At 38.3% G+C, this 13,591-nt stretch overlaps 1 protein-coding gene across 3 annotated transcripts in view; it reads right to left on the bottom strand.

The window, feature by feature from the left end:
- mid1 (midline 1) overlaps nucleotides 1–13,591 on the bottom strand; it is a 77,072-nt gene that overhangs the window by 10,175 nt on the left and 53,306 nt on the right. For all 3 annotated transcript variants that reach the window (XM_082175998.1, XM_082175999.1, XM_082175997.1), the window contains exons 3-8: nucleotides 9,297–9,392; nucleotides 8,771–8,878; nucleotides 7,746–7,894; nucleotides 6,005–6,132; nucleotides 3,574–3,717; nucleotides 1,124–1,285 (exon numbers count right to left, since the gene is read on the bottom strand). In XM_082175998.1, coding sequence (XP_082032124.1) covers nucleotides 1,124–1,285; nucleotides 3,574–3,717; nucleotides 6,005–6,132; nucleotides 7,746–7,894; nucleotides 8,771–8,878; nucleotides 9,297–9,392 — 787 coding nt within the window. The remainder of the gene's footprint in view (nucleotides 1–1,123; nucleotides 1,286–3,573; nucleotides 3,718–6,004; nucleotides 6,133–7,745; nucleotides 7,895–8,770; nucleotides 8,879–9,296; nucleotides 9,393–13,591) is intronic.

Here is a 13,591-nt window from a genome sequence, read left to right as displayed (position 1 = left end):
GGTCAAACCGTTCTTGTCTGTCAGTCATATAATGCAGGTCTATGGTCACTGTCTCAAAGAGCATGCACAGAGTCCAAATTAAAACAATTCCCCGTCGTCCAAATTAAACAATTCCCCATCGTAAGTACACATTGATGGCCTAAGACACGAAATGAGCGGTTTGTGTGAGAAAACAAACAGTATTTATATCGTTTTTACCTCTTGAACACAGCCATGTCCAAGTGCTCTGATCTGACGTGTACGCAGACTGGTGCATAGACATATAAACACTAGATGTCGCCTTGTCTACGGCAGTTCATTGGAACGAATGTCTTTAAGGCGACATCTAGTGTATATATCTATGCACCAGTCTGCGTACACGTCAGATCAGATCACTCGGGACATGTCTGCGTATAAGAGGTAAAAACGATATAAATACTGTTCGTTTTCTCACACAAACCGCTCGTTTCGTGTCTTAGGCCATCAATGTGTACTTACGATGGGGAATTGTTTAATTTGGACGACGGGGAATTGTTTTAATTTGGACTCTGTGCTTGTGTTTTGAGACAGTGACCATAGACCTGCATTATATGACTGACAGACAAGAACGGTTTGACCTAAAAATATCAAAATTGAAACTACTGCGGAAAAAAAGACACCTACATCTTGGATGCCCTTGAGGTAAGCTAAAACATACCAAAAATTAATTTCAAAGTGAACTATCCCTTTAACATGAGTTAATGTATTTACTGTATTAGTTAATCTTAGTTAATGTTAGTTAATAAAAATCCAGCTGTTCATTGTTTGTCCATGTTAGTTTACAGTGCATTAACTAATGTTAACAAATACAACCTTTGACTTTAATAATGTATTTGTAAATGATGAAATTACTATTAACTAAGATAAATAAATGTTGTTGAAGTATTCTTCACTCTTAGTGAATTGAATAGTGTGTGTGCGCGTGTATGTGTGTGTGTGTTATCTCAGAATAAACCCCTTCCGGCTGATGAAGACCTGATCCTGATCACTCTGTCGGGTTTACTCTGAGATAACGACCGGCTGGATCTACATTATCTCTCACTTCACTAATGAATCTTATAGTAAAGTGTTCCCGGTCTCATCATAATCAGATCTGCGAACTCACTGTTGGTCTTGAGTTTCCCCGGCGCGCTGCTGCGACTGCCGGCCTGGTTCATGGCCTTGACGATGAAGATGTAGCGTGTGCCGCTCTGCAGGCCGTGGACGGTGTAGTGGTTCTGCTTAATGTTGGGCGCGATCATCCAGCTGTCCAGCGAGTTACACAGGCCTGAAACAACATGTGCGTCACAGTTCTGGACATCAGAGCGACCATACGTGATTATGATTTCACTTTTCTAACTGTAGTTAGTGTGTAATGTTGCTGTTTGATCATAAACAACATCTGCAAAGTTACAGCGCTCAAAGTTCAGAGCAAAGGGAGAGATTTGCTTTTACAGAAATCACTTTTTAAGGACTACAACAAACGACTGGTAGAGACTACACCACATTCCTCCCGGGTTAGTGACATCACCAACCCTAGAATTTACATAAACCCCGCCCCCCTGAACACGATTTATAGATTATCAAGACAGAATATGCTAATCAATGACTAGAAGATAACTACACAACAGCTGCATAAACTCATCAACTAACCATTCAGAAATGTCCTGTTGCTTCTACATGTTGTCACTTCTTCTTGAGTCACTCCATCTTTGTCTGACTCCGGTTTGAACATAAAAGGCTAAACCTTTTTGATATTTTCAGTGCATGTGTGTGTGTGTGTGTGTGTGTGTGTGTGTGTGAGGTAAAATTACACGAGCTGTTGTAGCTCCGCCCCCTGTGCCGGGAGCAGCAGCTCATTTGCATTTAAAGGGACAGACACAAAAACTGTGTGTTTTTGCTTACCCTCAAAAAGTGACAACTTTAAAATGCTATATAATAATATCTGTGGGGTATTTAGAGCTGAAACTTCACACACACACACACACACACACACACACACACACACACACACACACACTGGGGACATCAGAGACTTATTTTACATCTTGTGGAAAGGGCATTATACCACCGCTTTAAAACACTCAACACCCCTAAAGAACATATATTTCAAATTATAAGGTCTTTCTTTTCTCTACCTTTTATTTTTCTTCTTCATCTATTCTTATATTGTTGTTTGTCTGTGTTTTGTTTTAGTTTTTTTGTTGATATGTGCATTTTGTCAAATTTCTGTGTATTCCTGTAAAAAAAAAAAAAAAAAATAGAGAAAGGACAATACATTGATATTCTTTAATATATCCAGCTATTAAAATACTTTTGCATGAATGTAAAATCATTTCAGACGTCGTTTTAGTATTGCTGCAACTACGTGTATATATGATTAGATTCTTTTTCTGACTTTTATTCTCTCTTTTGCAGCCCAGAATGACTGAATGTACTTTTCTCAAAAACTGCAGTGATATTTGTGTTGTTTTGCAACAAAAACTTACCAATAATCGTTATGCATTTTTGTAATTAGCCAGTCACCTGTACAGCGTAGAAATATTCCTAATTCTGCTTTTTTGCATTCAATGATGATGATGATGATTACTAGCAATATAAAAAAAATATATATAAAAAAATACATATAGATGTTTTTTTGTTTTGTTTTTTTATTCCACAAAAAATATATTTTTTACATTACATATACTGTATAAATTGGCGGGATTTTGTGATCTTGCGATCGATGCATTATTTGAATTTCCAGATTGCAATTCCAAAATGTAAAAAAAAAAAAATATATATATATAGATAGATAGATAGACATACATATATAGACATATAGACTATTTATAGACATACAGAGAGAGATTTTTTTGGGGGGAAAAATTTTGGAAGTGCAACCTGGAATATATATATATAGATAATAATAAAATTCAGATCAATTCACACAAATGATATTTGTGAATAGAATGGCTTTGTTTCAGTCAGACGGGGGAATAGCGAGAGAGAGAAGCATACAAGTAAACATTCAACTCTGGTCACAAAGACGGTAGAGCGGTTATCTCTCCTCCTCACCTGTCACATCTATCACTGGCTCTCTCTCTACACACATGTGCAGTTCTCATTGCACCTCGATCTACCGTACATGCACAGAGTGAGCAGAAGCCGAAACGCTTCTCTGATGATCATAACAGCAGCCAGAGATGCTTCTCGTGTTCCCCGTGCTTCCACTCGGCCTCAGACACCAGCGGTTCGTTGCTCTTTAAGCACGCCGTGACCTTATTCCCTCAGTAAGCTTTTCTGTCTGCGTCTCTTCAGGCTATTCTACACTCATATTGTACAGATAATCCGCTCTACTTCTGTCTAATCCACACATCTACGCGGATACAAAACTCAACCACACATTTCTGGCTCAACTCTGTTTTGCTTTTGTGTCATAACAGCATCACATCCCCTGCAGTGCTTTATGAAGTGCTGGATTTATTATAAAATCAATTCCTGTTTTTTCAGATAATGCCATTCGAGACGGATCCGCTGTTTTACAGACGGCTCATATGGAGCGAGTTTGAGCTTGTGTTGACTGGGTTTACTCACTGACGACGTTAGCCTGGCCGGTGGAGATGGTGTACTGGAGCTCGTATGAAACCACACTGAACTCGTCCTCTGATGTCCAGTGGACTGTGATGGTGTCGTGAGACGCCGTGCAAAGCTCCTCGCGGATGGTGGGAGCGTTCGGAGCTGTGACAAAACAACACATTTCACAAATATTTCAGTCCCAGAGCCAGTGCACTGCAAAACATGCTTTTCTTACTCAGTATTTTTGTCTGGTTTCCAGTCCAAATATCTACAAATTCTTAAATCAAGATGCATTTACTAAAGTAGTAAAATGCCATCAAATATTATATCTTGTTTTCTGGGGGGGAAATCTAGATTAAGTGAGTTTTTGCTTAAAAAAACTAAATTATCTGCCAATGCGGTAAGAAAAATAATCTTGTTTCTGTGTGAATTAATATGAATTAATATTAATATAAATATTAATTTAAAATTGACTGAATTTACTTAAAATTGATTTACTTAAAATGAATATTAATTTACTTAAAATTAATATTAATTTACTTAAAATTTACTTTTGCTTAAAATTAACTTTTGAATTTACTTAAAATTAATATTAATATAATTAATTAATAATTTAGCATTTTTTTCTAGCAACAACTCACTTTATTTTGATTTATTTACCCAAAAAACAAGACATAATATCTTAAGGCATTTTACTACTTTAGTAAATGCATCTTGATTTAAGAATTTGTGGATATTTGGACTGAAAACAAGACATTTTTTGCAGTGTATAAGTCAATCTTATGTTAGGTTAGGTCACACACATCTCACATGTGTGTCAGTATTCATGTCGCCGCATGTATTATTCACACACTGCATGCAGAAGAACAGAAACACACGCTTGACCTGCTGTACATGCAGTGACATGTGTGCACTTCTGTTAAACACACGTTACTCAGACACACAGGCGTAGCCACACCTAATAACAGATGCAGAATTCATTTTTAAAGCCTTAATAAAAAATGTTTTTCTAAACTTGGGCTATTGTTGTTTCCTTACAATATTTGTTCATTTAAAATTTAATTTTAAAATTATTTTTATTATTTAAAAAATATCTGCCAAAATTCGGACTGCCTGACTGTCTGACGGTTGAGACTCTCACAGCCTCATGAGGAGAAACGGAAACAAATGCTCACACAAAGTTTTGAACGAGTCGTTTGAGTCGAAGATTCAATGACTCATTCATAAACAACTGCGTCATACCTGAACGAATCAGCCGTTTGAACGAATCGTTTGAGTAAATGACTCAATGAATCACTCATTACGACGGTCACCTGCCGCCACCTACTGGTGGTTTAGTTTCATGTTTAAAAGTATCATTCTTTCCAATATAAACAAATATATACAAATATTTAAAACTATCCCATAACATTATTTAACGCAGTTGTTATTTTTCAGTGTAAATTTTTGAATTTGATCGGTAACAGCCATATAGTGTCTTATTATTCTAATTTCATTTATTGATAAAAATTAAGAATTTAAATATATATTGAATAGAAGCACGATTAGGGAAAAATGTCCTTTATAAAGATTAAAATATCATGAATATACAGATTTAAATATGTCAAAGTTGATCGAACACTTATATGTGTTATATACTAAATTATATTTACAACACACAAAAATCCAATATTTTTCTGGACAAGCAATTTTTTACTCGGACAAGTGAATGACAAGCACATGAAAAGGCTTAATGTCGAGCCCTGAGTTATATTTCATATAGCCCAGTATTATGGGTATTTGGCGAGCCTGAGTATAGTTTTACACATCAGTCTATTCTGTAAAGTTATTGATACTCAGAGTCTGGGAGTTTTGCACATTAATCTGACAATAAATGTGGCACACCCAGTTTTTCTTCTGCACACCCAGAGACTCATTTCTGGCTATGCTATTAAGTTTCACTTCATTAGCAGGAAATGATCTTCACACTGTTGCTGCACCATGACATCAGAAAAATTACATTTATAATAGAAAAATAAAGATAGGATGTTGAAAGAAATTCTTGAATCAGCAAAGTAAAATGCTTTCTGTTAGACTTTGGACTAAGCAGGCCACAGGGGGGAAAAATCAAACATTTATGTTGGAAAAGTTCTTGAAGAAGAAACACTGAATTACTTTGAACAAGGAGAATCGACTTTTTTAATTATTTATTAAAATATAATTATTATAAATATAATTATTTTTTACATGTGTGTGTGTATGTTGATTTGTTATTGTTAGATGTAGTGGAGAGTATATGTGAGTGAATAGATGTTGGTTTATATGTGTTGTATGGTTTTGATATGTCTTAATAAAAAATACAATAAATAAAGTTTAAAAAAAAGAAGAAAACAAAGAAAAATAAAGATAGAACCTTATATATAATCGCTGCATGATTTTACATACAAAGCAAGGTCAGCATTGAACTAACCTGTGAGGTAATCCAGACCTTCCAGCATCTTCTTCTCTCGGGAAAAGTCCAGTGCGAACGCGTCAAACGTGTCGTTCAGGTTGATCTCTGGAATCAGAACCTGTGAGGACGCGGTCGCCATTGAGACTCTGTAATTATATAACATGAAATGGGTTAAGACAAGTTAATAAAAGCCACATTTTAATGCATAAACTTATTTATTTGCTTGCACTATTTTTTTTTGCAAAAGTTGTTGCAAGTGTGTGTATCTGCAGGTCAGAGTAGAGGGTGTGCTGAAAGATAAGGTAGGGGGCGTGTCTAACAGTAGTGGGAGTATCAAAAGGTAGTGGATGTGTCTAACAGTAGGGGCGTGCTGAAATGTAGGGGCGTGTCAAAAGGTAGGGGGTGTGTCCAACAGTAGGAGGCGTGCTGAAAGGTAAGGTTGGGGGTGTGTCTAACAGTAGTAGGCAGGCTAAAAGGTAGGGGGCGTGTCTAACAGTAGGGGGCGTGCTGAAAGGTAAGGTGGGGCGTGTCTAACAGTAGTAGGTATGCTGAAAGGTAGGGGCGTGTCAAAAGTTAGGGGGTGTGTCCAACAGTAGGGGGCGTGCTGAAAGGAAAGGTAGGGGGTGTGTCTAACAGTAGGGGGCGTGCTGAAATGCAAGGTAGGGGTGTGTCTAACAGTAGGGTGCGTGCTAAAATGTAAGGTAGGGGGCCTGTCTAACAGGAGTGGGCGTGCCAAAAGGTAAGGCAGGGGGCGTGTCTAACAGTAGGGGGCATGCTGAAAGATAAGGTAGGGGTGTGTCCAACAGTAGGGGGCGTGCTGAAAGGTAAGGTTGGGGGTGTGTCTAACAGTAGTAGGCAGGCTGAAAGGTAGGGGGCGTGTCTAACAGTAGGGGGCGTGCTGAAAGGTAAGGTGGGGCGTGTCTAACAGTAGTAGGCATGCTGAAAGGTAGGGGCGTGTCAAAAGGTAGGGGGTGTGTCCAAGAGTAGGGGGCGTGCTGAAAGGAAAGGTAGGGGTGTGTCTAACAGTAGGGTGCGTGCTAAAATGTAAGGTAGGGGCGCATGTCTAACAGGAGTGGGCATGCCAAAAGGTAAGGCAGGGGGCGTGTCTAACAGTAGGGGGCATGCTGAAAGATAAGGTAGGGGTGTGTCCAACAGTAGGGGGCGTGCTGAAAGGAAAGGTAGGGGGTGTGTCTAACAGTAGGGGGCGTGCTGAAATGCAAGATAGGGGTGTGTCTAACAGTAGGGTGCGTGCTAAAATGTCAGGTAGGGGGCCTGTCTAACAGGAGTGGGTGTGCCAAAAGGTAAGGCAGGGGGCGTGTCTAACAGTAGGGGGCATGCTGAAAGATAAGGTAGGGGTGTGTCCAACAGTAGGGGGCGTGCTGAAAGGTAAGGTTGGGGGTGTGTCTAACAGTAGTAGGCAGGCTGAAAGGTAGGGGGCGTGTCTAACAGTAGGGGGCGTGCTGAAAGGTAAGGTGGGGCGTGTCTAACAGTAGTAGGCATGCTGAAAGGTAGGGGCGTGTCAAAAGGTAGGGGGTGTGTCCAAGAGTAGGGGGCGTGCTGAAAGGAAAGGTAGGGGTGTGTCTAACAGTAGGGTGCGTGCTAAAATGTAAGGTAGGGGGGCATGTCTAACAGGAGTGGGCATGCCAAAAGGTAAGGCAGGGGGCGTGTCTAACAGTAGGGGCATGCTGAAAGATAAGGTAGGGGCGTGTCCAACAGTAGGGGGCGTGTCTAACAGTAGGGGCGTGTCATGTTTCGTCACCTCTCTGAGATGCTCTTTGCAGTCTGCAGGAATCGAGCGTGATCCGTCTCTTTCAGAGCTTGATCCGCTTGAGCGATGAGTGAGGATGATCTCTCCACAAACTGCTTACAGTTAGCGATCTGTTGAGCTAGCTTTCTCACCCGAACCACCTACACACACACACACACACACACACGCGCGCGCTATGAGACTGAAAACAGGCCATTATGATTCAGACACACGTGTGCACACAGACTTTTCTAAACCAGCAAATGATCATCCATTTTGTCATCGAATATAAAAGCATTGTGTAAACATAAATTCAGATGTGAAAACTAAATCTGTAATATCATAAGGCTGAATAACTAACCTCTGACTCTGGCGATACATTAGTGAACTTTGACACTGACACGCAGTGAGGAAGGAAACACAGTTTCCTCTGAGAGAAAACCCCAAAGCCTTTTGTTCTTTCCCATTTAAGAACAACTCAGCATTATAATCAACATGAAGTGACTTTCACAAGTAAGATGCTTTATAATGCTTCATTAAGATATTTACTTTTATTCAGCAAAGATGCATTGAGTTGATCAAAAGTGACAGTAAAGACATTTATAATGTTACAAAAGATTGTATTTCAGAATCAGAAAGGCTTCATTTATTTGATCAAAAATACAGTAAAAACAGTGAAATATTATTATAATGTAAATCATCTTTTTTCTATTTGAATATATAGTAAAGTGTAATTTATTCCTGTGATCAAAGCTGAATTTTCAGCATCATTACTCCAGTCTTCAGTGTCACATGATCCTTCACAAATCATTCTAATATGAGGATTTGATGATCAAGAAACATTTATGATTATTATCAGTGTTGAAAACTGTTTAATTTCTGTGGAAAACAGGATACGTTTTATTTCTCCGGATTCTTTAATGAATAGAAAGTTGAAATAGAATCTTTTGTAACATTATAATTGTCATTACTGTCACTTTTGATCGATTGAACGCATAATTTCTTTACAAATGAGATAATTATGTTGACGATCGTACTTTTCCTTCTTTTATTTTGGTCCCGATGATCAGTCTTCTCTGCTGAACGATGTTTATCAGCGTGTCACACTCTTCCGTCAGCTTGTTCTCCTGATGAGCCGCGTTGTGCTGGAAGCAAAACAAGCAAAACAACGGAAATGATGTCAAATATAACAACATGTTTTGTGCAAACGAACAACTTCCTCCATAGAACAAGGCAAACAGAGTCTCACAGCAGTGAAGAGGCAAGCCTGAAGTCAGGCACAATCTCAGTCCGATGGGGGTTAATCAAACAACAATCACAGTGATATGATAACAGTCATGACAACGGCTCATCCAATCAGAGAATCAGATTCAATTACTGATATTTTACAGCTTACAAGTGATTAATAACAATAAAAACAGTGGTTTTTGTGATAAATAAGTCACATGTTTAAACTCACTTTCCAACAAGAGGAAACTGCCTTTTTCAATCCGTCTTTATATTTTAAAGTGTACTGCATCCTTCATAACTCAATATCATATTTTTTGCATTATATTTGTTTACCTCCACATGTTGGCACGTCTGGATCAGCTTCCCCATGAGGTTCTCCAGCTCGCTGTTCCTCTTGATCAAATTGCTGAGGTTGGAATCCAACATTTGCTGAGGAAAAACAACAGCAACATCAGAAAAGAGGCGCTCAGTCACAACTGAAGACAACGAGGGAAAATATAATAATCTACCAAACATCCTTCATCCATAACTCAGTATTTCTGCGGGTCTGTGTGTCGCGCCGGTGCGTGAGTGTGTGGCTCAGACAAGCCTCGGGCCGAGCGATGGCTCTTCATGGGGGAGGGAAGAACACGGCTGACACGGATTGGGAATTTAAAAGCTAGATTGAGTCCATTTGATGAGCTTTAACCTCGACGCAGATTGTGTTTCTCCTTAATATCCCAGAACACGAATGCAAATGCCTTCGATACAAGATTCTGCAAATGATATAAAATGCAGAACTGAGAAATACAAACATGATGATCATGTTCTCCAGCGTGATTTGAAATGTTGATTTTAAAAGGAAAGTCAAAGCTGTTATTCGATTTCGAGGGATTTATATTTGAAACTTCATCATTATAAATGTGTAAATATGAATGTTTCAATACTTGCCGTCAATAGAAATGACAATAATGTAGATATTAGATCATCATAAATGCTTGTCTATTCGGGGATAGATTCTAACCACATTAAATCTCACCAAAACTGCACATATTTGATAAAAAAAACAGTGAAATATTATTATAATGTAAATCATCTGTTTTCTATGTGAATATATAGTAAAGTGTAATTTATTCCTGTGATCAAAGCTGAATTTTCAGCATCATTACTCCAGTCTTCAGTGTCACATGATCCTTCACAAATCATTCTAATATGAGGATTTGATGATCAAGAAACATTTATGAATATTATCATGTTGAAAATCATATTTTTTTATTTTATTCTTTGATGAATAGAACTTTTTTTTTTTTTTAAAGCAGCATTTATTTGAAATATAATCTTTTGTAACATTATAAATGTGACACAAAGATACTTTGTCACTTTGTTAAAACATCAGTTTTGTAAATGATGCTCATTTTCTCCAGCATGAAAATCATATTCCAAAGAGAATCTGGAAGAAGTAAATCTGTAGGTGTAAAGCGTGTCACTAATTTGCTTAATTGTTTAGCGACCCAGAAACAGAGAGAAATATTAAATATTTCTTAATTTATTCTTGAATAATCTTTAATATGAATAGCATCTGATTCGTTGGTCCGGCCAATAAATACAAAAATGTAAAATATGACATTTGAGATGATGAATTGTGAGGATAGGAAATGAGGTCGCCGGGTTCAAGCGATGACAAGAGAGCGAAGAGAGCATGTGTAATGTGTGCACACGCTAAAAATAGATGATCAGAGACACGGAAAACACTCTCTCTCAGAGCCACGATTTACTGTATGATATTTCATTTCCTCAGATTATTTGTCTCTGTTTATCTTTGGCATTTTAACCCAAATGGCAAATGTGAAAAACAAATATACTTCACTTTGTGGAAATTGAAACAAGGTTTCTGTGGAACAATCATGAATATTGCAGTCATTTCTTCAATTAGTAAGAGTAGCAATAATACAAAAATTAAACCAGGGTATTAAATTATAGATTTGACATAATCAAGCCCTACACGTCTGTTAGTACGCATGCAGAATTAACCCTAAACGCGGATTCCTGCGATACAAGATTTTGCACTTTACAAAATGACAAGTTGATTCTAATTTGAAATGAGCATCTGCATTATTATCTTGTCTACAATACTTGTATTGCAGCTTTATCACAATAATCTCTAAATAATTGCATGAACATGAACATCCTCCACAACCCTGATGTTTGCACATGATTAAACCTGTTCATCTGCAGATGTGCAACACACTGTGTGATCCTCACTGTTGGTAATAACACACTTGTAGAAGAAATGAAAGCATGCATGATTTACTCTCGAAGACATTTGCTGAACACTGCACAACTAACAGGAGCAGTACATTAGTTATCATATACAGTACGTCTCATCTTCATCCTTGCCTCGGGTCATTTTGACCCGGAATATTTTTTTTAATAATTTAAAAAATGTAGTGTTCATCAGAGGGTCCGAGACCCCAGGACTTCTGTCGCATTTGAACCACGAATACACACAAAAAAAATGTTTTTGAATGGATTTGAGGAGTTTTGTGGTCGAAATTTAAAAAAGTAACAAATCCTTCCCTCGGGTCATTGACTCCCTTTAGGAATGAATGGAATGCGAGGAATGCTTCAGTTCATATAGAGAAACCTAAAAATGCTCAAACTTTACCAAAAAATTATTTGATAACTTCTACATGTGTATCTGAATGCTGAAGAAAACTGACTTTAGGACCCAGCGGAACAGCTCATTTGCTCCATATAGAGCTATAAGGCCATCTACATTTACATTTATTCATTTAGCTGACGCTTTTATCCAAAGCGACTTACAATTGCTATATATGTCAGAGGTCGCACGCCTCTGGAGCAACTAGGGGTTAAGTGTCTTGCTCAGGGACACATTGGTGTCTCACAGTGGATTCGAACCCGGGTCTCACACCAAAGGCATGTGTCTTATCCATTGCGTCACCACCACCCATCTAGAGTCATGAAATATCATCTTATATTATTATTTTTACACAAGAGGTCGACCAAGACTCCCAATGTAAGATATTTAGAGCTGAATTAAAAGGGTTATGCATGAAATTGAGTTATTTTGCATTTAAAGGAACACGCCGACTTTTTGGGACTTTAGCTTATTCCCCATATCCCCCAGAGTTAGATAAGTCCATACCCTTCTCATCTCTGCGTGCCGTAACTCTGTCTGACGCACCCACCGCTAGCCTAGCTTAGCACAAAGACTGGAGGTAAATGGCTCCAGCTAGCATACTGCTCCCAATAAGTGACAAAATAATGCCAGCATCTTCCTATTTACATGTTGTGATTTGTATAGTCACAGTGTGTACAAATAACAAGGTCACATGAGACACAACCATCTTCTAACTGTACACATACTGGGAACTATATTCTCAGAAGGCGAAGCACTGCTACTTCTGCAGAGTGATTGTGAGGAATGTGCTTAAATTGCTCTTTATTTATTATTTATTGATCAAATCTAGTAATCTAAAGGTAAATAAATAAAAAATAATAAAAAAATAGAAATCTCCCCAAAAAAATGCATTAAAAAAATATATTCAAAATGAAATAAAATAAGCTTTCTGGGCAAAAAACAAAACAAAAAACAAAAGAAAGAAACAGTATAATTTAAGGGCTTGGGGTGGTTTTGATCCCGAGGGAAAGATGTGTTCCAGAACGCGAGCGACGGATGAGGGTTAAGAGCACTGAGGAATGAACCGCCATTATAATAGAAAGTAGGAAAATCCCACATGGCTCAAATCACTCACAGCAAGTTTTTTAGGCCACAGAACTTCAGCTGCGTTTCAAAGTGCCTCGACCCGAACCAAAATAGAGGCTTTTATCTGAACCTCTGAATCATTCATGCAGAACATGTTCAGGTGTGAAGAAGAGCCGCAGGAAAGTGGAGAAACTGTCGAGCTCCTATTGTTAGCAATGTTAGCTCATTGTAATGAGATCTTAAAGAGCAACTTTCCTGTGTTCAGTGTGTAATGTTGCTGTTTATTCTCTATATCAGTGTCAGTGTTCCTGAACTCCTGAAACGCCTCCATTGTAGTCTTGAGTTTCTTCCGGGAACGAACACGTCACAATATTCCTCATTATAATAATTAATGCACAGAATAAAGGGGCGGGGCCTGGTTGAGTTAGTTAGTAGTGTGTTAAACTGGTGGTTATGGAAAGGAGCGGGGCATTTCCTAAACACACTCAAAGCGCTCGACCAATCACAACACACTGCTCCAGCCGACCAATCAGAGCACAGTGTGCTTTTCAGAAGGAGGGGCTTCATAGAGACAGGAAGTAAACAGAGCATTACTGACAGACTGGGAAGAGAGGAGCCGCAACAATGGAGAATATGAGGAGAATAATCAAAATTCAAGCAGGAAAACCTGTTCTAATAGAGCCTGAAAACTACAAGACTTTATAAAAGTTATAATATGGCCTCTTTCTGAACGATCTCTTCTATTATGACTTTTGTTTTTGTTATGACTCCATTCTGTCTCCTGATGGAGTTTTGGTTCCTTGCCACTGTTGCCTTGGCTTTCGGCTTGCTTAGTTGGGGAGTCGGGGACATTTAATATTCAACAATATTATTGATCTGCCTTACGTAAGGTGGACGATGACGCAATATTCTTCTGGAAACA

Source organism: Leuciscus leuciscus, assembly GCF_965113295.1.
Source record: "Leuciscus leuciscus genome assembly, chromosome: 7".
Taxonomy (NCBI): Eukaryota; Metazoa; Chordata; class Actinopteri; order Cypriniformes; family Leuciscidae; genus Leuciscus; species Leuciscus leuciscus.
The sequence above is the reverse complement of the archived record's forward strand: the minus strand, read 5'-3'. Positions and strand labels throughout refer to the sequence as shown.